General features: G+C 52.9%; 2 protein-coding genes across 16 annotated transcripts in view; one reads left to right on the top strand and one right to left on the bottom strand.

Moving 5' to 3' along the window:
- Positions 1 to 13109, top strand: part of LOC127036574 (zinc finger and SCAN domain-containing protein 31-like) — a 41652-nt gene extending 28543 nt beyond the window's left edge. The window contains exons 1-4 of one of the 10 annotated variants that reach the window (XM_050927603.1): positions 4627 to 4702; positions 6895 to 7838; positions 9126 to 9300; positions 10588 to 13109. In XM_050927603.1, the coding sequence (XP_050783560.1) occupies positions 7002 to 7838; positions 9126 to 9300; positions 10588 to 11471 (1896 nt within the window). In that variant the 5' untranslated portion in view covers positions 4627 to 4702; positions 6895 to 7001 and the 3' untranslated portion in view covers positions 11472 to 13109. Of the gene's footprint in view, positions 1 to 4626; positions 4703 to 6358; positions 7839 to 9125; positions 9301 to 10587 lie in introns of those variants that run through there. The other 9 variants (XM_050927600.1, XM_050927607.1, XM_050927605.1 and 6 more) reach the window with 9 other exon arrangements.
- LOC127036593 (oocyte zinc finger protein XlCOF19-like) lies at positions 322 to 20791 on the bottom strand. Of its 6 annotated transcripts, none has more exons than XR_007770185.1 (2): positions 20035 to 20791; positions 322 to 989 (listed from the first exon to the last, which is right to left on the bottom strand). XR_007770185.1 is itself a non-coding variant. In XM_050927635.1 (2 exons), exon 2 carries the CDS (start codon positions 15324 to 15326, stop codon positions 14544 to 14546), a length of 783 nt encoding a protein of 260 aa, XP_050783592.1. In that variant the 5' UTR covers positions 15327 to 15561; positions 20035 to 20788; the 3' UTR covers positions 13778 to 14543. The 6 variants fall into 6 exon arrangements, 3 of the variants coding, with proteins under 3 accessions (XP_050783592.1, XP_050783595.1, XP_050783593.1); XM_050927635.1 differs by lacking the exon at positions 322 to 989 and adding an exon at positions 13778 to 15561 and having other exon boundaries at positions 20035 to 20788; XM_050927638.1 differs by lacking the exon at positions 322 to 989 and adding an exon at positions 13778 to 15561 and having other exon boundaries at positions 20106 to 20788.
- Positions 20792 to 23333: the final 2542 nt, after the last annotated feature.

Genomic DNA, 23333 nt, shown 5'->3' with positions numbered 1-23333 from the left:
AATAACTCTTCCATAGCTCTACTGGAAATACCTTATCTGATGCATCCTAGGATTGCATTAGCCTTTTTCACAGTTGTATCACGTTGATGGCTCATAGGCATTCTGTGATCAACCAACACACTCAGGTCTTTCTCTTCTGTCACTTCTAATGGATAAGGTGCCCACTTCATAGCAAAAATTCTTATTAGTCTCTAAGTGCATGACTTTGCACTATTACATTTCATCCCATTTCTATTACTCCAGTGTTCAATGTCATCCAAATCTTCATGTATGATATTCTTCCTCCATACCGGCAATACCTCCCAACTTTGTGTCATCTGCAACTGTTATTAGCACACTGTCACATTGAAAAATAATAAAAGGAAATACTTTTTCACCCAGCATGTAATTTAGATGGAGGAACTCATTGCCACAGGAAGTCCATGAGGTCAAAAATTTAGCAAGATTAAAAAAGGATTGGATACATATGTGGATATTCTTATATCCAGTTACAATAATTATTACATACAAAATTATGGTGATGATATTACACCTCATGCTTCTGGGTTTACACCAATCTCTAATTGTAGGCAATCAGGATAAGACTTTATGTGGGAGTGGATTGTCCTATATTTGCTACTGCGGGGGGCTCTTACACCAGCCTCTGAAGCATTTGATGTTAGCCACAGTCAGACAGGATACAGGACTAGATGGACCCTGGGTCTGATCCAGTCTGGCAATTCCTATATTCCCATGATTTCCATATCATGTGATAAAGGGACAGCTTCTCCACCCCCAGCCATCTATCTCCTACCTTTTTGTCTGCAGTCCAGGTGGAACGACACAGTGGGAAAAAGGGACCTAACACTCCAGAAAAGACGTTACAGTATTTGAGAATTTACAGTAAGTAGGAGACAATTGGTGTCGCTTACCTTAAAATGTTACCGGTGTAAGAACCGGGGTAGCCAGAATGGATGCTAGCCCAGCATCTTTGCATCTGCACGGAGTGCCTGGAAGAGAGAGTTACCCTTTGGAGCAGGCATCTTGCTGTTTCCATGCAGACATCACATGTCCTGAAGTGTTGGGCTCCCTGAACCAGCAAAGTAAAACCAGACTTGGAACTTCAAAGTAGTTAGTGAATCTTGTGCATTGTGACTGGATGCCTGGCTTCCTGCAGCCCAGCTGTTCTCAGTGTGGATGAGTGTGTGACTTGGCAAGTTAGGTCATAACTCACTCCTGGTGCACCTGCTCTCTGGGAAGGAACAGGGGTAGCTGTAATGGAGACAAGACTCAGGAATTGCCACTGCCATCGACCCCTGACTAACAGGCTAGCCAGTGGCCAAATCCTCAGAAAGGACTCTGACAGCTGCTGCTGAGGAGTCGGTGTTGGAAACATGCATGTCGCAGGAAAGCAGCCCTGAGATGTCAAAATGGAATGGCAGAATGTCCTTTTCCAAGGACTTTGTGAGTTGCCAAAAGAAGAGCAAAAGGGCCATGAATAAGGACTGGAGGGGGACAAGACCTGCTTTGTAGACTTCATAGGAGGAGTGAGAGAGACTCCAGTGAAAGTGTAGGAAGAGGAGCCAGGTCTAGGTCAGTTTTTGCCATCTCCAACAACTCATAAATATTCCTAATCCCAGTGTGGCTCTGAGCCAAGACAGGCTGGATCCCAAGTCCTACACTCCCACTGCCCAGGGAACAGATGACACTGAGGCCTGTCTGACACAGGGTATATCTACACATCAACCTGGGATGTAACCCGCAGCTCGAGATGCTCTGAGCCAGCATACTAAAAATAGAGTGTAGTTGGAGTGGCAGGAGGGATTAGCTGCCCACATATACCAGTCCAACAAGATGCCAGGCAGGTTCTCAGGGCAGCTAGCCCCCACACCGCCGTGGCTACACTCTATTTTAGTACACCAGCTCAGTCAGAGCAAATGTGGCTAGGGCTCCTTGACTGGGAAATTACACCTTCTGCTCAAAACGTAGATGGACCTATAGTGCAAGCAGATGTCAAGGATGGGCACATGGGGCTGGCCATAGGAGGAGCTCACCTCTCCCTGGAAAGGCCCTGGAACCTTACACTACTGGGGAAGCTATCAGAAGGAAGTAGGAGGGTCCAGGGAACAGCAGAGATCCCAGGCCTCAGCCTCAGCTCTAGAAATCCCCCTTCCAAACCGCTGTGGCAGCCTGCCTGCTCAGAGAGGCTCTGCCCCTAGTTTAGGGGTTCTCAAATGGGGGTTGTGACCCCTCAGGGGGTTGCAAGGTTATTACGTGGGCGGTCGCAGCTGTCAGCCTCCACTCCCAAATCCTGCTTTGCCTCCAGCATTTATAATAGTGTTAAATATTTTTAAAAGTGTTTTTAATTTATAAAGGGCAGTTGCACACAGGCTTGCTGTGCGAAAGAGGTCACTAATGCAAAAGTTTGCGAACCACCACCTTAGCTCATCTTCTTCCCTTTTCTCTGTTTCCCGCCCAGCCCTCTGACCACTGAGCCACAGCCATCTTCCCTGAGAAGTCTGGCTTCAGTCTCTTTGAAAACAATGGGAGTTGGCATGGGCAGTTACCTATACCAGGGGCAGCCTCACTGCCACACACAAAGGCTGCAGGAAAATGGGGACTATCTTGACTGAGGCCAACTTGGCTTTAGATCAGCTGGAAATAATGGGAGACGATGGCCATTTTGAATAGGGGAGTAGTCATAGACTTGATGCCAAGAACTACACGATGGTGAGAAACTAAAAAAATCCCCCACCAAATACTGCCAGGCAACTCTGCCTGCCCCTCCTGCAGGGCTGTGAGAACACAGCACCTGCTGGATAGAATATGAACAGGGCACTTGGGGATGGCAAAAAGAGGTGGCTGTTTCACTGTGGGATGCCAAGCTACCACAACCCCAGACCCACAGGTCCTGCCCCATATGCCCCGAAGGCTCATCCCTCTGAGACACCTGATTCTCCCTGTGAAGTCTCCAATGAGATGCAACACCCAGCATGAGCTTTCTCTACATTAGAGCCCCAAGCATCTGCTCCCCTCTTGAAACACCTGTCAACTGAGAGCCCTATTATCTCCCAATCTTCTTGGTGAGGACCCCACTACCACTGTGCAACCTCTGTTATCCAATCAAGTGCACAATGCTTTAGCAATAAAGGATTCCATGCCTCAATTTAATTCCCTAAGCCAACCTGTCCCTCCATATTCTTAGCCATAGCGACTTCCCTCCCCACTATCCCCTCAGTGCCCCCCATACCTTACACACTGGAGGGTCAGCCCCGATCCCTATAGATGGAAATTATCAGTTTCCTGGAGCATTCACAGCTCCTTTTAAGGACACTGGGAAGTTAGTTCTATGGTCCTAGGGTGACCAGATATCCCAATTGTATTGGGACAGTTCCTATTTTTGGGTCTTTTTCTTATATAGGTTCCTATTACCTCCCACTCCCATCCCGATTTTTCACATTTGCTGTCTGGTCACCCTATGTGGTCCCAGGAGTCTGGGACATACACTCAGGACTCGGCTGCAATCACTGAGGCTGGGAGCTCTGAGATTGCCATAATGTTCCAGGAAGTGCTATCTCCTCTTAGGTCAATTCCTTGCCTTTCAACCACACTGGGAACAAATATGGCCACAGACCCTGGTCTTGAGACTTACCAGAGGAGAACAACATCTAAATGGCAAAGAGAAAGGATGAATTTCAGCCTAACTATGCCAGGTCTACACATGATGGAACAACTCTGTGAAAGGAGGCAGAAGAAAAGGCCCTGGCTCGATGGAGGCTGGGTAATGGGAAAGGGAGAACTGCAATAAACATAAGATACACTCAGCTCCCAAATCACCTACATATCGCCCAGACCTGTAACCTCCTCTACTGCCCCACCCAGTACAGAGCCCCATCCCCAGTCCCTGTATGATCCTCCTATACCTCCCACCCACCCAGGGCCGGTGCTACCATTTAGGCAGCCTAGGTAATCGCCTAGGGTGCCAGGATTATGGAGGGGGCGGCAGGCGGCTCGGGTTGACCTCCCGCAGGCATGCCTGCGGCAGCTCCACCGGAGCCGCGGGATCAGCGCGGGGGGCGGCGAAATGGCCATGGGCCTAGGGTGCGCCGGTCCTGCACCCACCTGGCCTGTAACTTCAGCTAGTCAGAAGACCAAGGCCCAGTTCTGCCCCCCCGCCCCGCAGAGCCTCCCAAATGGGGGTGGATTTTTACCCTGTTGCTTTTGTTCACCGTGTCTCATCCCAGAGACAGCGTGTGAGGACACGGGCTGAGCCAGGGGCTGGAGAGGCCAGAGGGCCCTGAGATGGGCTCACACCGGCAGGCTCCCGAGAGCTAAGGGGTGTCCGGGGCAGGGGGTCTGCCAGGGGGGGGGGGCAGCCCGAGGAAGATGCTGGGGGGAAGTGGCCCCTTTGGATCCCTTGACTGAGGATCCTGGAAGGGAGCTGGGCCTGGGCGGGGGTCTCCGCTCTCTGCGGGCAGCCCCAGCCCCAGCCCCCGCCCCCTGCAGAGGGGCAGCCCCTGATGGGGGGGGGCAGCTCTGGCCCCTTGCCCCCTGCCCGGCTCCAGGGACTGAGCCCCCGGGGCGGCCGGGGCCGGGCTCTGAGTGACTGACAGCGATCGCGGCCAATCCTCGCGCTGGGGATTAACCCTGCGCTGCCCGGGGCGGAAGCTCTTTGTCTGGGGAACCGGCCCGGCCTCCCCCTGCGTCCGGGCGGGGCGGCGAGGTGAGGGGGGGCGGCCGGGAGCTGGGGTTCCGGGCGGGGCTGGGCAGTGGGGTGAGGGAGGGGCCCGTCTGTGCTTGGGGGGCAGGGACCTGGGGATATGGGGCAGGGGAAGGGTCTGGCTTTGCTGGGGGGCAGGGAGCCGGGGATATGGGGCGGGGGAAGGGTCTGGCTGTGCTGGGGGGCAGGGAGCCGGGGATATGGGGTGGGGGAAGGGTCTGGCTGTGCTGGGGGGCAGGGAGCCGGGGATATGGGGTGGGGGAAGGGTCTGGCTGTGCTGGGGGGCAGGGAGCCGGGGATATGGGGCGGGGGAAGGGTCTGGCTGTGCTGGGGGGCAGGGAGCCGGGGATATGGGGCGGGGGAAGGGTCTGGCTGTGCTGGGGGGCAGGGAGCCGGGGATATGGGGCGGGGGAAGGGTCTGGCTGTGCTGGGGGGCAGGGAGCCGGGGATATGGGGCGGGGGAAGGGTCTGGCTGTGCTGGGGGGCAGGGAGCCGGGGATATGGGGCGGGGGAAGGGTCTGGCTGTGCTGGGGGGCAGGGAGCCGGGGATATGGGGCGGGGGAAGGGTCTGCCTGTGCTGGGGGGCAGGGACCTGGGGATATGGGGCGGGGGAAGGGTCTGGCTGTGCTGGGGGGCAGGGAGCCGGGGATATGGGGTGGGGGAAGGGTCTGGCTGTGCTGGGGGGCAGGGAGCCGGGAATATGGGGTGGGGGAAGGGTCTGGCTGTGCTGGGGGGCAGGGAGCCGGGGATATGGGGTGGGGGAAAGGTCTGGCTGTGCTGGGGGGCAGGGACCTGGGGATATGGGGTGGGGGTAGGGTCTGGCTCTGCTGGGGGGCAGGGACCTGGGGATATGGGGCGGGGGAAGGGTCTGCCTGTGCTGGGGGGCAGGGACCTGGGGATATGGGGTGGGGGTAGGGTCTGGCTGTGCTGGGGGGCAGGGAGCCGGGGATATGGGGCGGGGGAAGGGTCTGCCTGTGCTGGGGGCCAGGGACATGGGGATATGGGGTGGGGGAAGGGTCTGGCTGTGCTGGGGGACAGGGAGCTGGGGATATGGGGTGGGGGAAGGGTCTGGCTGTGCTGGGGGGCCAGGAAGCTGGGGAGGGGGCAGGGACCTGGGGATATGGAGTCTGGCTGTGCTGGGGGGCAGGGACCTGGGGATATGGGCAGGGAACTGGGGATATCAGGTGGGGGAAGGGTCTGGCTGTGCTGGGGGGCAGGACTTGGGGATATGGGGTCTGGCTGTGCTGGGGGGTAGGGACCTGGGGCTATGGGCAGGGAGCTGGGGATATCAGGTGGGGAAGGGTCTGGCTGTGCTGGGGGGCAGGACTTGGGGATATGGGGTCTGGCTGTGCTGGGGGGTAGGGACCTGGGGCTATGGCCAGGGAGCTGGGGATATCAGGTGGGGGAAGGGTTTGGCTGTGTTGGGGGGCAGGACTTGGGGATATGGGGTCTGGATGTGCTGGGGGGCAGGGACCTGGGGCTATGGGCAGGGAGCTGGGGATAGCAGGTGGGGGAAGGGTCTGGCTGTGCTGGGGAGCAGGGACCTGGGGATATGGGGTCTGGATGTGCTGGGGGGCAGGGACCTGGGGATATGGGGTCTGGATGTGCTGGGGGGCAGGGACCTGGGGATATGGGCAGGGGCTGGAAGAGGGGTCTGGCTGTGCTGGGGGGGCAGGGAGCTGGGGATATGGGATCTGGCTGTGCTGGGGGGAGTAGGGAGCTGCGGATATGGGTCAGGCTTGATGGGGGTCAGGGACTCAGGGAGGGGCCTTCCTGTGCTGGGAACGGGGTAGGGAGCTGAAATGACCATTATTGCTAGTTCTCACGAGTTTATCACAAGACCCTGGATATGTGATGATGATGCTAGAGCTTCAGCTCAGTCCCTGCATTGGTTAAAATGAACGAAGTAGTAAGTTCCTAGCTCTCAAGGCTGCAGAGAAAAGCTTGGAAACCTGACTCCTACAGGGTGCAAAACAGAACCCAACATTCACCATTGTGAATCTTATGGTGATAAAGCTAAACTCGTGAATTTTGAGTGCTTAGTTATCAGTACCGGATTAGGGGTCAGCAGGGGACTAGTCTGTGCTGAAGGGAACCAGGCTGTTTGGGTGAATTAGGCCTGGGTGTCTCTCTTTGTTTCTGTTTACTGGGGTCCTTGTTATACAGTGAAATTCCTAGTCAGTGTTTTGCTGCAGGAGCCCCAGGAGTCTGGACCATTCCAGCAGGAACAAGGGAGAGATGCAGGTTTGAAAACTAGAGCACTTACCTCAGCTGGGATAAGGCTGTTTTCACAAGACACAAAATGGCTGCAAAGCACCGTGGTCGGAAGTCCCTGGGGCTGCAGATCCAGGGTCCACTACAACAAGTGGTGCTAACGCACGTCAAAGCAGAAACAGAAAATCCGGCAGGCCCCAAACCAGGGAAGGAATCGGAGAGAGAAAGGAACGAGGCTGCTGTGATGCCACCCATCTTAGCATGTCCCCCATGTCGTCGGACAGGACGACAAAAATCCAGCTCTGAGCAATGGGAGAAGATCCCCCAGCACTGGGAAAATCAAAATCAGGACATGTTGCAAGCCCCCTGGACCTCTCCTGAGGCTGTATCGGCATCAGCCTGGGCCTGGGGAAACCCAGAACTGCCTGAGCTCACACCAGAGGACGACATTGAGGTCTATCTGGCTTCCTTCGAGCGAGTGGCTGAAGCCTGCCACTGGCCCAGAAGAGAGTGGGTGATCCGACTCCTGCCATCCCTCACTGGAAAAGCCCAACAGGCCATTAGCAGCCTGGATGCCCGAGAGGCCCGAGACTACGGGAAGGTGAAGGCAGCCATCCTGCGAGGCTGCAACATCAGCACGGAGATGCAGCGCCTTCACTTCAGGCAGTTCTGCTACCAGGAGGCCAAAGGGCCCCGAGAGGTCTGCAGCCGCCTGCGGGAACTCTCCCATCGATGGCTGAAGCCGGAGATCCGCACCAAGGAGCAGATCATGGAGCTGCTGATCCTGGAGCAGTTCCTGACCATCCTGCCTGAGGAAATCCAGAGCTGGGTCTGGGTACGTCACCCGGAAACCTGCGCCCAGGCTGTGTCCCTGGCAGAGGATTTCCAGCTGGGACGGCGAGAGGCTGGAGTGTGGGAGCAGCAGGTGAGAGCAGGTGCAGGGGAATGTCCATTGGGCTCTGCAGGGAATTTGACGGGGCAGGTTTGGTTGCTGGGTGAACACAGGGAATTCTCAAGGCGGGACATGAGTTGGGCTTGTTCTGTGTAATCCTGCTCTCGACACTGGGGTCTGGGCTGTCTGGGACGCAGGACTCAGCTGGGTCCCCAGTTACAGGGATTTCCAGAGCTCCCTGCTTTGTGATGCTCTGCTCTGCAGATCCTGGTGTTCTCTCTTTATATATGTTGCCGTCTCCCACCTGTCCCCTTCACTCAGTACCTCTCAGCAGGCCCATTGTGAGCAACTGTGGCTGCTGTTACAGTGCACTCAGTGCCTCACCAAGGCTTGGATCAATAGTGAAGCCCCAGTCAGATTGGGGAAGGTGAGAGGGAGAATTGGTTACTGTGTTTAAACATGCTGTTCGGTGGGTTATTTTGGATGTTGCAGCTGTGGAAAGGGGGCAAGGAAGGAGCCATTTTTACTCATTAAGGGCAACAATGTTAAAAGCCTGAGTGGGTATAAATATGCATCCACATGCATCTGGGAGCTCTAGTGAGAGCTGGATGCCCTGGGATTTTCAAAGTGAGGGTAGGACTCTGCCTGAATGCCCAGGAAACGTGTGGGTGTGCGAGGCTGAGAAGAAAAGCTTGTGGTGTTCCATTTGGTAACAAAGCCTGAAATGCAGATGTGATCTACAAGATTCAGAGTAGCAGCCGTGTTAGCCTGTATCCTCAAAAAGAACAGGAGTACTTGTGGCACCTTAGAGACTAACAGATTATGCTCAAAATTGTTAGTCTCTAAGGTGCCACAAGTACTCCTGTTCTTTTTGCGGATCTACAGGATGTTATCAGCCCCTACTGCAGGGTGGCCAGATCCACAGCACAGGTGATTCAGATAGCAGTGAAGGGGGCAAGGTGGGACCCTGCCAATTTGAATGCTTTGGAAGCCCTCAAGGCACATTGACAGTGGAGTGCCTGATGCCTGTAATGTCCTGCTCAGTCCTTTACAAGGCCCCAGTTGCAGTGCTGGCCCTGACTGGCTGGGACAGAACATAGCTCCAATAAATTAACTTCTGTGGCTTCCCCTTCAGCTCATCAGAGGGATAAGTCTGTACTTTAGTGAGGCAGGTCCTCCAAGTCCCCTTGACCCTGTTAGGGGCTGGGAGCCTCTAGGCATTGCTTTGCCAGCATGGCCTTTTAGATACAGTACAGCTCTTCCTTGTGATTCTCAGGCCCTGACTTCAAAGTGATGTGCCTATATGGGGTTCATTCCTAGGTCACAGTGCATGTAAAGGTTGAGGAAATGGAGACCCCTGAAGCACTATGGGAATCTCAGAACTCCCAGCTGGAGCAACTACAGCCCAGTCACAAGTGTGTCTCCCCAGAGGAGGTTGTACAAAACAAGTCCAAGTTGCCCTGTGCCACGGAGAATCAAGCACTACAGGAAACTGGTAATGAGCCACGTACAGGGAATAAGGGGGCGTGGGGGGCACAGATGATAGTAACAAGGGAACCTCTAAGTCAGAGGGTCTGTGGAGGGTAACTCAGTGGCTCTGGAGAACTATAATGATGTATAGAGCCTTCCATCTACAGGCAGCAAGAGTGATGCCTGAGAAAGAGAGGGGGCTGCATGGTGGCAGTGGGTGCTCATTAAGGAATTTAGGATAGGTATTGTGGGTCACAGTTCATCATCCCTGGGCCAGGAAAGCTCCAGTGCCTTAGCAGTGAGTGAGGTGGGGCTGGCCATGAGAGGAACACCTGTGCAGACTCTAGTCCTTGCCACCCGCCCCCACGATGTTGAACTATCCTCTGTGTCCTTCCTGGCATTCTGGGAGCTGTAGCAGTGGGAATGCAGGAGCCCTCTGAATTCACTGCCAAACTCAGGGACAAGAATATCTACATGTGCTGGTGTAGTCTGTGATATGGTAAAAAATAAAGCCTGGAGAATGAGCCCCAGCACTGGGCATTATGGTGCAGATAGGCTGAGAAATCCTGGGAGGAAGAAACTGTCCTGGGCAGCAGCAGGTTTGGCAGTGGATTCTGACACGGTTTAGCAAAAGGGCACATACACAGGATAGCTAATACTTTAAGTAGATTTCTGTAATACACCGAACATGATCATCACCCTCTGATCACCTTAGGAAGAGCAGGAAAAGCAGTTGCCTGGAATGGAGGGGTGTGCCAAATAGATTAGCTAGTCCTGCTTCTGTGGGAACTGATCTGCAGAGAAACTGACTACTTGGGGTGCGCTGAAGGGAGCAAGAGAAGCCAGAAGGAGAGAGCCGGCTAAAAGTGAAGGGGACAGAAAGATTTAAGGGGATGTTCAGCTAGGAGAAGAGGTAAAGAAACCAGCACAGGAGAGGCACAAAGTGAAGGCAAAGGAGGTGAGCTGAGAGGGCAGGAGTGAGAAAAGGGAGGCTGTCGGCAAAGAAGCCTGTATTGAGTGGGTGGTATGGTGCTTAGCAAGGTGATGGGGCTGAAGTGAAGGAGGAGGCTGTAAAAACCTTCTGGTGGTGTCTGAGGGGGAAAAAGGGAGGGAATGAAGAATGGGATGTGGGCTTTCCTGACTTTTCCCCCTCCACAGCTCCCCTCAGCCCCATTTCTGTGTGGCTGACTCTGGGGCTCCTCTTGGGGTATCTTCAGTGGAGAGGATGTGAGGCTGCCACAGTCATGGCCATGAGATGAGTGACTTTTCTTTTCAACAGCAGCACATGAAATGGATTCTTCTTTCCATCCAGGTGCCGGGATCCTGAGCAGAACTGAGGACCAGCCTCATGACGAAAGGCCTGAAAACCTGCTGCTGCCTAGCGTACCACAGAGAGGATCGGAGGAGAGTATTACCCACAAATGTGAGCAGGGAGGAGCCTGCAAGAGGCAGAAGAGGAGCCCAGCATGTGAGACAGATCCCCCAGGGGAACGTGAGAGCAGATTCAGGAGACTAACCCAGCTCCTTGCACTGGGGAGACCTCGGACCATAGGAGACCATCACCGTCAAAGCAATTTTCTCAGGACAGAGAAACCCCACAGATGTAGAGACTGTGGGGAAAGATTCTGGGACAAGCAGAAGCTTACAGAGCATGGCAAAGTCCACAGGAGTGAGAGGCCCCATCCTTGTGCTGAATGTGGGAAGAGCTTCAACCGTCTAGCTCATCTCAAGACACACCAGAGAACCCACACAGGAGAGAAACCCTATTTCTGTACAGAGTGTGGGAAACGCTTTGGCCACCTCTCCACACTGACCACTCACCAGAGATTGCACACAGGGGAGAGACCTTACTCCTGTGCTGAGTGCGGGAAAACCTTCACTCACCCCTCAGACTTGAATAAGCACCAGCGCTCCCACACAGGTGAGCGGCCCTACCCCTGTGCCGAGTGCGGGAAGCGCTTCAGCCAGCTCTCCAACCTGACTAAACACCAAAGAAGCCACACCGAGGAGCGGCCTTACCCATGCACTGAGTGTGGGAAGAGCTTCAAGTACCTTGCTGATCTCACTGTGCACGAGCGCTCCCACACGGGCGAGCGGCCCTTCCCATGTCCTGAGTGCGGGAAGAGCTTCAGTAACAAATCCTCTCTGGCTCGTCACCAGAGAATCCACGCCAGAGCCGCAGCCAGAAACAAGTGAGACCTTGTTTAGACTATAGACTAACCAAGAGCTCCCCTCCCGTTAGCCTGCATATGTGACTGGAGCAGAAGAACATGAGCCACTACTACACAGCCTGAAGGAAATCAGCCCTTCGCCCTCCTTTATGCCATCATCACCCCCTCACATCCTACAGGAGAATGAGGAAGGCTGAAGTGGAGTCCCAGTGCCTGAAACCTCCAGAAGATATTCTGTTCTTACCTGCTTTTACTAATAGCACCTAGCTCTTGTATATCTCTCTCCATATGTTGAAATGCTGCAGAAAGGAGATAAGGTGATAGGAGAGCCCTGGTTTCCTTTCTGCTACTCTGGGGCAGGTGTGTATTTGTAGTACCCATAAGCAAAGCAGGCCAGCCAGAAGAGGAGAGAGGACTTTTGTTTTCTAAGGCCCCCAACATCTATCAACTCCACAGGAGAAACAGCCCTGCTTTCCAACAGCACTCTGCTAGCAGCACCTCTCACTGCCTGGCGCCTGCAATGCCTGATTTGTAACTCAGTAGGAGGCACCAGGGACTGCACCTCTGTGACAGGCAATCTAGCCCCTCTGTCCCTACCACTGACCAGCTGTGTCGCTGCTGTCTTCCCTGCTCTGCCTCACTGGCCCTAGCTGCATCCCAGTCCTTTTGTTCCTCCCCAGCTGCCACCCAGTAAATATGTCCAACGTCTGCCATGGTGCATTATTAAATCCCCTTCACCAGGCTGACTCTTCCTGTTCCCTTGTCTCAACTAACACCACTGATGATGCATTTACTGCTTACTACTTAATTAATTGGGCACCTTCCTTGAATAACCAGCTATTTATTCATCTCCCACCTTTGTCTTCTGCTCCTGCCCTGATCACTACTCTATCACTTCTGTTTACTCCTGTTTCAGAAGCTGTCTTGTTGCTCAGCTGCCTTTGATCACAACTACCAATTCAGTTGTACTTATGGGAGGTTTTGATCACACTACGTACACCCTGATCCTGCAAAGGAGCTCCATGTGAACAGGCTCTTTTGGAGCTCAGTGCTGGAATGGAGCCTCAGTATTTAACTCACTGACATACCTCATTTGCTGCTGTTCTGATTTATTTGTATGATTTCCTGTTCACCTGATTATGAATTTAACAGCACACCCTGTGATTTCAGTCATTACTGCTGTGTACTTAACTCCTTACCTAGTCACTTGTCTAACCTACAGAACTGTCCCTTAATTGGTAATCATAGACTTTAAAGTTAGAAGGGACCATTATGATCACCCCTGATCGAATTGGCCCGGTCAGAGTGGTTCTCCACTTGTGAGGTAACTCCCTTCCCTTCATGTGTCGTCATCATTCCTAGAATCAAAGGTTTGGAAGGGACCTCAGGAGGTCATCTAGTCCAACCCCCTGCTCAAAGCAGGACCAATTCCCAGCTAAATCATCCCAGCCAGGGTTTTGTCAAGCCTGACCGTAAAAACCTGAATGGCCCCCTCAAGGATTGAACTCATAACGCTTGGTTTAGTAGACCAACGTGCAAACCACTGAGCTATCCCTCCCCTGTAAAGTGCCTGCATTTGTAATTTTCACTCCATGCATCTGAAGAAGTCGTGTTTTACCCACAAAAGCTTATGCCCAAATAAATCTGTTAGTCTTTAAGGTGTCACCAGACTCCTTGTTGTTTTTGTGGATAGACTTAACACGGCTACCCCCTGATAACTCAAGATTGGATGTTTTTCTGAAAGACAGAAGAGATCAGACTAGGTGATCATAAAAGTCCTTTCTGGTCTTAAAGAACTATGTCATTCACACTCTGTTGCAGCTTCCTTTGCCTGAGTGTTGTGACTTGCATTATTCCCATGCTGTATGGATGAATGCAGGAATATCTATTACACTGGGTAAGTCATTAACCTGCAGGGTGTGCTTGACCTCTGCTTCCCAATGGTCATTATTATAGAGTAAAAGCAACCACCAAAGCCCCTATAGACGCTGCTTATATTCCTAACTTCTTCTCTAAGGGTTTGTCTTGACTGGACTTTTGTCAGTAAAACTTTTGTCGTTCGGGGAGTGAACATCCCCCCCCGAACGACAAAAGTTTTACCAACGAAAATGAATAGTGCTTTGTTGGTGGGAAAGCAACTACACTGTGCACCTTTTAACAGTACGGCTGGAGCACAGTGTAGACATAGCCAAAAGCCACTGTGAGGCATGTAACCCATCATCTTGTTACTTAGTGCTCCTGACGCTGTGTAGACAGACCCTTATCCATGGGATCTGCATTTGAGTGCCAACACCACAAGAAATCAGTAGATAAAAACATACAAGGAGAAGATTGGAGCTCAGGACATATTTATTTTGAATCCTGAACAAAAGTTTCCTAGACTGGTTTCAATAAAGTCAGAGTTTGCAAACATTTCAAGTCACTGAAAGTGGGAAAATTCAGGGTCTCTCCTAATCTTAGATTGTAATTAATTTTTCTGTTAATAACTGGAGTTTTAAATGAATCCAGGAAGGAAAAACTGGGCCTAATGATACCAAACAATCAAATCCACATTAAAACGCAGGCTGTAACTGGTTCAGGATCAAGTATTTAGGGAGAGGGTGCAGTAAGAGAAGGAATTATGGTCATGTTCAGCACAGCATGAATTGCCAAAAAATATGCTCTGAAAATAAAATACCCCCTGACTAGTAAAATGCAAGTAAGGGACTAATTGCTGCTGGGGGATTTCTGGCAGTGGACAACTCTTCAGAGAAAGCCCTTCCTCATTTCTCAGTGGTGGTTTAAATCACTGGTTCAAACCACTGGTTGTGGGAGGAGATGGTGGAAGTCAGGGGCAGGCGCTGATGTCTCTCAAACTCTGTAGTAGTGGTTCCTGTTCCTCAGTTTCACATTATTATACACATACGTCTGGAATGAAGTCCATGTCTAGCAAGGTCTCACTTGTGTAGCTGAATTTTCTGGTAGGCTCTAGCTAGAAATCAGTCTGGGTGGCACTCGATCTGCAAGGAGGCTCTGTCCCTTGGGATCTGCCATCGTGATGCTGCTGATTCTCTGGCAGCACACCAGAGGCGCTCTCCCTGCAAAGCCTTCCCCAGGGTCATTCCCCCATGTGGATTTTCTTGTGTTTAATGAGGTTTGAAGGGTGCGTGTACCCTTTCTCACACACGTCGCAGACATAGGGTCTTTCTCCAGTGTGGGTTCTCTGGTGTAGGGTGAGTGCGGAGACCTGGCTAAAGCTCCTCCCACACTCAGTGCAGGGATAGGGCCGCTCGCCCGTGTGCACCCGCAGGTGCTTGTTGAGATCTGACCTATTGCTGAACCTTTTCCCGCACTCAGCACAGGGAAAGGGCCGCTCACCCGTGTGTACCCGCAGGTGTTTGTTGAGATCTGAGCTCTGGCTGAACCCCTTCCCACACTCAGGGCAGGGGAAGGGGCGCTCACCCGTGTGCATTCGCAGGTGCCTACTCAGTTCGCAGGGGTGATTGAATCCTTTCCTGCATTCAGGGCAGGAATAGCGTCTCTCGGCAGCATGCAACCTCTGGTGATCGCTGAGATCTGAGGGGCAGCTGAACCTCTTCCCACACTCACCACAGGGATGGTGTCTCTCCCCCATGTGGATCTGGCGATGCGCAGCAAGTGTAGCCAGATGCCGGAAGCTCTTCCCGCATTCCTCACAGGAATGGGGGCTCTCCCCCATGTGGGATCTTTGGTGTTTAGAAAGCTCTGACCGATGCTTGAACCTCTCCCCACATTCAGCGCAGGGATGGGATCTTTCCCTCCTGTGGACTCTCCCATGGGCCAAGAGTTCGTGCTTTTCATGGAAGCTTTCCCTACAGTCTGTACATTTATGGGGTTTCTCTTGGCTATTAAGATCTCCCATGGTCCCAGGTCTGCCCTGTGAAAGTGGCTGGGGAAGTCTGAATCTGTTCTCACACTTCCCTAAGGGGTCTGACCCATTCCTGACTTGGTTCCTCTTCTGCTTCTTGCAGTCTTCTTCCTCTCAGGACTCTGGCAAGCAGTCTCTCCTGATTCTCCTTGTAACATGTCAGGAGGCTCCAAGTTTTCAGGCCCTTCCTCATGAGGCTGTATCTCGGCTTTGCTCAGGATCCCAGCACCTGCCGAGGGGAAAGAGAATCCAGGGATGATTTAATCTCTCACATTTCCAGCAGAGGGTGTGACCTGGCAGGCTCACATCTATGATAACTGGAGATACGTCCAGAAGGAGCCCCACACTCACCTAGGAAAAAAATGGGGACCAAGAGGAGCTACAGAGGGGCACAATCCATAGCCCCCAAATCCGATCACTTTCTCCCCTGGCTTCATAATTTTCTCACAACTGTGAGAGGTTCAGCTCCCGCTCGGCTCTCAACTGTGTGAGGCCAGAAATCTCTTCCTTTCCTCCCAGTTCCCTCCTTTTCTTGGCTCATGTCCCTTTGTCTCTTCTCTCATGCTGAAATCCCCTGATCTCTCTCCCTCTCCTTCATTTCTGGCACATGTGTGCACTCTCCCCACTTGTTCCCTACTTCGCTCACCTGCCGCCAGTACATTTGGTCAGCACATTAATTCTTCTGGAAATCTCCCCTTTGGTCATGAGTCTGACCTCCCCCAAAAAATCACAAGTTTTTAAAAAAAGAAAAACCTCTAATGATCTGTAAGCCCATGTGAGGTTCTGAATTGCATTTTGGTTTTGCATTTTTTTAGCAGGAACTGCCTGGCTCCACTGTGTGAGATCATTTCAGGGTCAAAATTCAAAGTGAAGCACACAATCAGAATGCAGCCTCACCCCTGAGGGCTCCAAGGGGGACTCCTCCTAACCCCTTTAACTCCTAGAATGGTGGAGCCACTGGCCAATGCTTCTCCACTCTCCTCCCCTATCATTGACCTATTTCTCTCCTGTCAACACCTTATCAACCCCACCAAGTCTCCTCTTCCCACTCACATTATACCCCTCTGCCTCCAACACTCCTGCCCCCAGTTTCCCTCCCTATAACTTTATAGCATTTTACCCCTCACATTTTCCCTTGCACCTGAAAGATGTTTCCAAGCCCTCTCTTGCCTCTCTTCAGTTTCCTCCTGCACCTCACATTCTCCTGCCCCACCATCCTCCATCTCCTCCTGCACCCCACATACCCTACGTCCCTCTCTCCCTGTACCCCCATTCATCCCTCCTGTCCCTCATATCTACTTGCACATCTTCAGCCTCCCCTCTGTTCCCTGTATTCCCCTGTCACCTAATGACGTCCAGCCATCTTCCCTGAGAACAGTCTGGCTTCAGTCTCCATGTCCACTAGGGGCAACCTCACTTCCACGTGCAAAAGCTATAGGGAAATGGCCAGCTTGAGGGAGGCCATCTTGTCCTCAGCTCACTGAAAGTAATGGGAGAGGACACATGGGACTGTGAGAAAATGCGGGAGTTTGCTGTGAGATCATGGGCACATCCCCCCGAACGACCTGTGTAGCTCCCTAAACACCTCAATAGAAAGGCCCCTCCCTGCACATCCCCCCACCTCCCTAAGCCCCCCCAACAGAAATATCCCTCCCTGCACATCCCCCATCTGTAACCCCACCTCCCTAAGCCTCCCCCACAGATAGATCCCTCCCTGCACATCCCCCACTTGTAACCCCACCTCCCTAAGCCTCCCCCACAGATAGATCCCTCCCTGCACATCCCCCATCTGTAACCCCACCTCCCTAAGCCTCCCCCAACAGAAATATCCCTCCCTGCACATCCCCCATCTGTAACCCCACCTCCCTAAGCCTCCCCCACAGATAGATCCCTCCCTGCACATCCCCCATCTGTAACCCCACCTCCCTAAGCCTCCCCCACAGATAGATCCCTCCCTGCACATCCCCCATCTGTAACCCCACCTCCCTAAGCCTCCGCCACAGATAGATCCCTCCCTGCACATCCCCCATCTGTAACCCCACCTCCCTAAGCCTCCCCCACAGATAGATCCCTCCCTGCACATCCCCCATCTGTAACCCCACCTCCCTAAGCCTCCCCCACAGATAGATCCCTCCCTGCACATCCCCCATCTGTAACCCCACCTCCCTAAGCCTCCCCCACAGATAGATCCCTCCCTGCACATCCCCCACTTGTAACCCCACCTCCCTAAGCCTCCCCCACAGATAGATCCCTCCCTGCACATCCCCCATCTGTAACCCCACCTCCCTAAGCCTCCCCCACAGATAGATCCCTCCCTGCACATCCCCCATCTGTAACCCCACCTCCCTAAGCCTCCCCCACAGATAGATCCCTCCCTGCACATCCCCCATCTGTAACCCCACCTCCCTAAGCTTCCCCCACAGATAGATCCCTCCCTGCACATCCCCCACTTGTAACCCCACCTCCCTAAGCCTCCCCCACAGATAGATCCCTCCCTGCACATCCCCCATCTGTAACCCCACCTCCCTAAGCCTCCCCCACAGATAGATCCCTCCCTGCACATCCCCCATCTGTAACCCCACCTCCCTAAGCTTCCCCCACAGATAGATCCCTCCCTGCACATCCCCCACTTGTAACCCCACCTCCCTAAGCTTCCCCCACAGATAGATCCCTCCCTGCACATCCCCCATCTGTAACCCCACCTCCCTAAGCCTCCCCCACAGATAGATCCCTCCCTGCACATCCCCCACTTGTAACCCCACCTCCCTAAGCCTCCCCCACAGATAGATCCCTCCCTGCACATCCCCCATCTGTAACCCCACCTCCCTAAGCCTCCCCCAAAGATAGATCCCTCCCTGCACATCCCCCACTTGTAACCCCACCTCCCTAAGCCTCCCCCACAGATAGATCCCTCCCTGCACATCCCCCACTTGTAACCCCACCTCCCTAAGCCTCCCCCACAGATAGATCCCTCCCTGCACATCCCCCATCTGTAACCCCACCTCCCTAAGCCTCCCCCACAGATAGATCCCTCCCTGCACATCCCCCATCTGTAACCCCACCTCCCTAAGCCTCCCCCACAGATAGATCCCTCCCTGCACATCCCCCACTTGTAACCCCACCTCCCTAAGCCTCCCCCACAGATAGATCCCTCCCTGCACATCCCCCACTTGTAACCCCACCTCCCTAAGCCTCCCCCACAGATAGATCCCTCCCTGCACATCCCCCATCTGTAACCCCACCTCCCTAAGCCTCCCCCACAGATAGATCCCTCCCTGCACATCCCCCATCTGTAACCCCACCTCCCTAAGCCTCCCCCACAGATAGATCCCTCCCTGCACATCCCCCATCTGTAACCCCACCTCCCTAAGCCTCCCCCACAGATAGATCCCTCCCTGCACATCCCCCATCTGTAACCCCACCTCCCTAAGCCTCCCCCACAGATAGATCCCTCCCTGCACATCCCCCATCTGTAACCCCACCTCCCTAAGCCTCCCCCAAAGATAGATCCCTCCCTGCACATCCCCCATCTGTAACCCCAGCTCCCTAAGCCTCCCCCACAGATAGATCCCTCCCTGCACATCCCCCATCTGTAACCCCACCTCCCTAAGCCTCCCCCAAAGATAGATCCCTCCCTGCACATCCCCCATCTGTAACCCCACCTCCCTAAGCCTCCCCCACAGATAGATCCCTCCCTGCACATCCCCCACTTGTAACCCCACCTCCCTAAGCCTCCCCCACAGATAGATCCCTCCCTGCACATCCCCCATCTGTAACCCCACCTCCCAAACCTCCCCCACAGATAGATCCCTCCCTGCACATCCCCCACTTGTAACCCCACCTCCCTAAGCCTCCCCCACAGATAGATCCCTCCCTGCACATCCCCCATCTGTAACCCCACCTCCCTAAGCCTCCCCCACAGATAGATCCCTCCCTGCACATCCCCCATCTGTAACCCCACCTCCCTAAGCCTCCCCCACAGATAGATCCCTCCCTGCACATCCCCCACTTGTAACCCCACCTCCCTAAGCCTCCCCCACAGATAGATCCCTCCCTGCACATCCCCCATCTGTAACCCCACCTCCCTAAGCCTCCCCCACAGATAGATCCCTCCCTGCACATCCCCCATCTGTAACCCCACCTCCCTAAGCCTCCCCCACAGATAGATCCCTCCCTGCACATCCCCCATCTGTAACCCCACCTCCCTAAGCCTCCCCCACAGATAGATCCGTCCCTGCACATCCCCCATCTGTAACCCCACCTCCCTAAGCCTCCCCCACAGATAGATCCCTCCCTGCACATCCCCCATCTGTAACCCCACCTCCCTAAGCCTCCCCCACAGATAGATCCCTCCCTGCACATCCCCCACTTGTAACCCCACCTCCCTAAGCCTCCCCCACAGATAGATCCGTCCCTGCACATCCCCCATCTGTAACCCCACCTCCCTAAGCCTCCCCCACAGATAGATCCCTCCCTGCACATCCCCCACTTGTAACCCCACCTCCCTAAGCCTCCCCCACAGATAGATCCCTCCCTGCACATCCCCCATCTGTAACCCCACCTCCCTAAGCCTCCCCCACAGATAGATCCCTCCCTGCACATCCCCCAACTGTAACCCCACCTCCCTAAACTCCCCAATAGACAGGCCTCTCCCTGGCACCCTTCCCCACCTCCACCTGTGACCCCAGCCACGCCAACTCACCCGCACGTCCCAAAGATAGTGAGCCGGGTTCCCCTGCAGTACACAGCAGCCACTTCCCACAACACACCCACTACTCATCGCACACGTGCTTCCTGCTTGCAAATTGCAGACTCCATCCAGCGCAGGGTTCATCCCACCTCTGCGTGACACGGACTGGCCGCGATAGCTGTCAGTCAAGGGGGGTGGGGGGGTTGCTTTAACCCGCTCCTGCGCCCTGCAGCCCCCCAGAGCTGTCTCGGGGCTGAGCTGTGTCCGCGCAGGGAGGGTAAAGGGGGAGGGAGAGACCCGGCCTGTTCGCCTGTTCTCCCTGCCCCCTTCGGGAGGCGCGCGGCACCCAGCAGTGACCCTGCAGCAGGGAGGAGGCGACCAAGAGAGGGGAGTGTGGGGGCGGAACACAGTAAAAGCTCATTCCCCGGTCACGGGAGTAATAGAGCAGGGAGGTAAAATCTACAGACTCAGAAATTCAGTGGCGTCACCCTCTGAAGCACCGTTAGGGGGGCCTGGTTCTGACCCAGCCTTGCACTCAAGCACTCCTGCACCAGGCTGTGAGATAAAGCGGCAGCCTTCTACTCCACTTGCTTACTGGCTGGTGCTGAAGTCACTGTGACTACTGCCCAGATAAATTTGTTAGTCTCTACAGGTTTCAGAGTAGCAGCCGTGTTAGTCTGTATCCCCAAAAAGAACAGGAGGACTTGTGGCACCTTAGAGACTAACAAATTTATTTCAGCATGAGCTTTCGTGAGCTACAGCTCACTTCTTCGGATGCACAGGATGGAACGCACGGACGGGAGATATTTATACGTACAGAGAACATGAAAAGGTGGAAGTATGCATACCAACAGGAAGAGTCTAATCAAGACGATAGCTCATCTCAATTGATTAGACTCTTCCTGTTGGTATGCATACTTCCACCTTTTCATGTTCTCTGTACGTATAAATATCTCCCGTCCGTGCGTTCCATCCTGTGCATCCGAAGAAGTGAGCTGTAGCTCACGAAAGCTCATGCTGAAACAAATTTGTTAGTCTCTAAGGTGCCACAAGTACTCCTGTTTTTTAGTCTCTACAGTGCCACAAGGACTCCTTGTTGTTTTTCTGATACAGACTAATACGGCTGCCACTCTGAAACTTGCACCCTTTAAGAAAAAGTACAGGTCAGGTGGCATTATTTTTTCAGGTTTGGGATCAGCCCTAAAACTCCCATGTACTGCAGGACAAAATGCTTTTCTGTTTAAAAAAAAAAAAACAGCTGCAAACAGCATCTTCATATTACTGTCGCTGTCAGCCCTTTCTTCTGCATTTGGTAGAGCCAGATCTTCTGCAGCTTTTAAGGAAATGCAATGATTGATTTCTGTGGCTAGGATTGCTAAAAACTATGTTTGTAGTATGGATTCCATAAGTGCTTTAAAAACCTTTCTGCTAAGTATTTGTTCTGCTGCAATCTCATTCAAAGCATGTATTTCTCTCTACTTAGCTTCTGCATTGGCCATGGCCATCACTTTCCCATCCATTAGAGTCTCTGCCAGGTGATTTATGAGTCTCACAAGTTGGAGTAGTAAAATCAATATTTATTTATGTTCCTTTTACCTTTCAACCCAATGCATTATATACATCCACTGTGGCACTCAAAGTGATAGTGCTGTATGCTTGGACATCTTTTGAGTCACTGCACTCGATTATACTTTCCATACAACATTTTGTCTAAGTGTGACTCCTTATACAGTGTCTGACCTGCCTCATGTTGAAACTATGCTTAATGGATGCCTTTGGGCTTCCGACTGACCTCAGAAGAGCCATGGGTTCTTCTCAAAACATGCTCTGTGACCTAGTAGAAGGTGAGTCATAACCACAGCTGGTATGGCCCAGCATCTTCAATGTTTGTCTTAAGCCTGATGTATTTCCCCTTCAGCCTTGCCAAATTCAGTTTATGGATGCATTTCTGTACTCCTGGGGGAATTCTGCACAAAATATTTTACAATTCTGCACATTTTTATTTGTCAAAATATCACAATATAATCACACCAGTTTCAATTATTCTGGTAATTTATTTCAAATTACCCTCTGCAAATATATCTGTAATAATGACAATGAAAAAGATTCAGGAGATGTTTTCGGACAAATTGATTCCTTACTACGTATATAAATACAGAACGTTGAGCAATACCTTTAAACTACAATACAGAGTTGTATTTCACGCCCGCCTCAGAAGCAGTGCAAAGGCTTGAGAAGTCAGGGATAATGGAAGAGCTGAGGGAGGGGGAAGGAGCCCAGGAATGAACCTGGAGGGCTATTGGGTGTGGGTGGGAGAAATAGGGAATGAACTTTTTGGGGGGAGGGGGAGAATTGTTAGGGACAGTCAGCCATGCATAGAATCATAGAATATCAGGGTTGGAAGGGACCTCAGGAGGTCATCTAGTCCAACCTCCTGCTCAAAGCAGGACCAATTCCCAACTAAATCATCCCAGCCCGGGCTTTGTCAAGCCTGACCTTAAAAACCTCTAAGGAAGGAGATTCCACCACCTCCCTAGATAACCCATTCCAGTGCTTCACCACCCTCCTAGTGAAAAAGTTTTTCTTAATATCCAACCTAAACCTCCCCCACTGCAACTTGAGACCATTACTTCTTGTTCTGTCATCAGGTACCACTGAGAACAGTCTAAATTCATCCTCTTTGAAACCCCCTTTCAGGTAGTTGAAAGCAGCTATCAAATCCCCCCCTCAATCTTCTCTTCTGCAGACTAAACAATCCCAGTTCCCTCAGCCTCTCCTCATAAGTCATGTGCTCCAGCCCCCTAATCATTTTTGTTGCCCTCCGCTGGACTCTTTCCAATATTTCCACATCCTTCTTGTAGTGTGGGGCCCAAAACTGGACACAGTACTCCAGATGAGGCCTCACCAATGTCGAATAGAGGGGAATGATCACGTCCCTTGATCTGCTGGCAGTGCCCCTACTTATATAGCCCAAAATGCCGTTAGCCTTCTTGGCAACAAGAGCACACTGTCGACTCATATCCAGCTTCTTCTCCACTGTAACCCCTAGGTCCTTTTCTGCAGAACTGCTTCCTAGCCATTCGGTCCCTAGTCTGTAGCAGTGCATGGGATTCTTCCATCCTAAGTGCAGGACTCTGCACTTGTCTTTGTTGAACCTCATCAGGTTTTCTTTGGCCCAGTCCGCTAATTTGTCTAGGTCCCTCTGTATCCTGTCCCTGCCCTCCAGCATATCTACCACTCCTCCTAGTTTAGTGTCATCTGCAAACTTGCTGAGAGTGCAGTCCACGCCATCCTCCAGATCATTAATGAAG

This window comes from Gopherus flavomarginatus, chromosome 18, assembly GCF_025201925.1.
Source record: "Gopherus flavomarginatus isolate rGopFla2 chromosome 18, rGopFla2.mat.asm, whole genome shotgun sequence".
Lineage (NCBI taxonomy): Eukaryota > Metazoa > Chordata > Testudines > Testudinidae > Gopherus > Gopherus flavomarginatus.
The sequence above is the reverse complement of the archived record's forward strand: the minus strand, read 5'-3'. Positions and strand labels throughout refer to the sequence as shown.

Coding starts and splice junctions, on each gene's coding strand:
- LOC127036593 (XM_050927635.1), bottom strand. CDS start 15,326: ATGGGAGATCTTAATAGCCAAGAGAAACCCCATAAATGTACAGACTGT.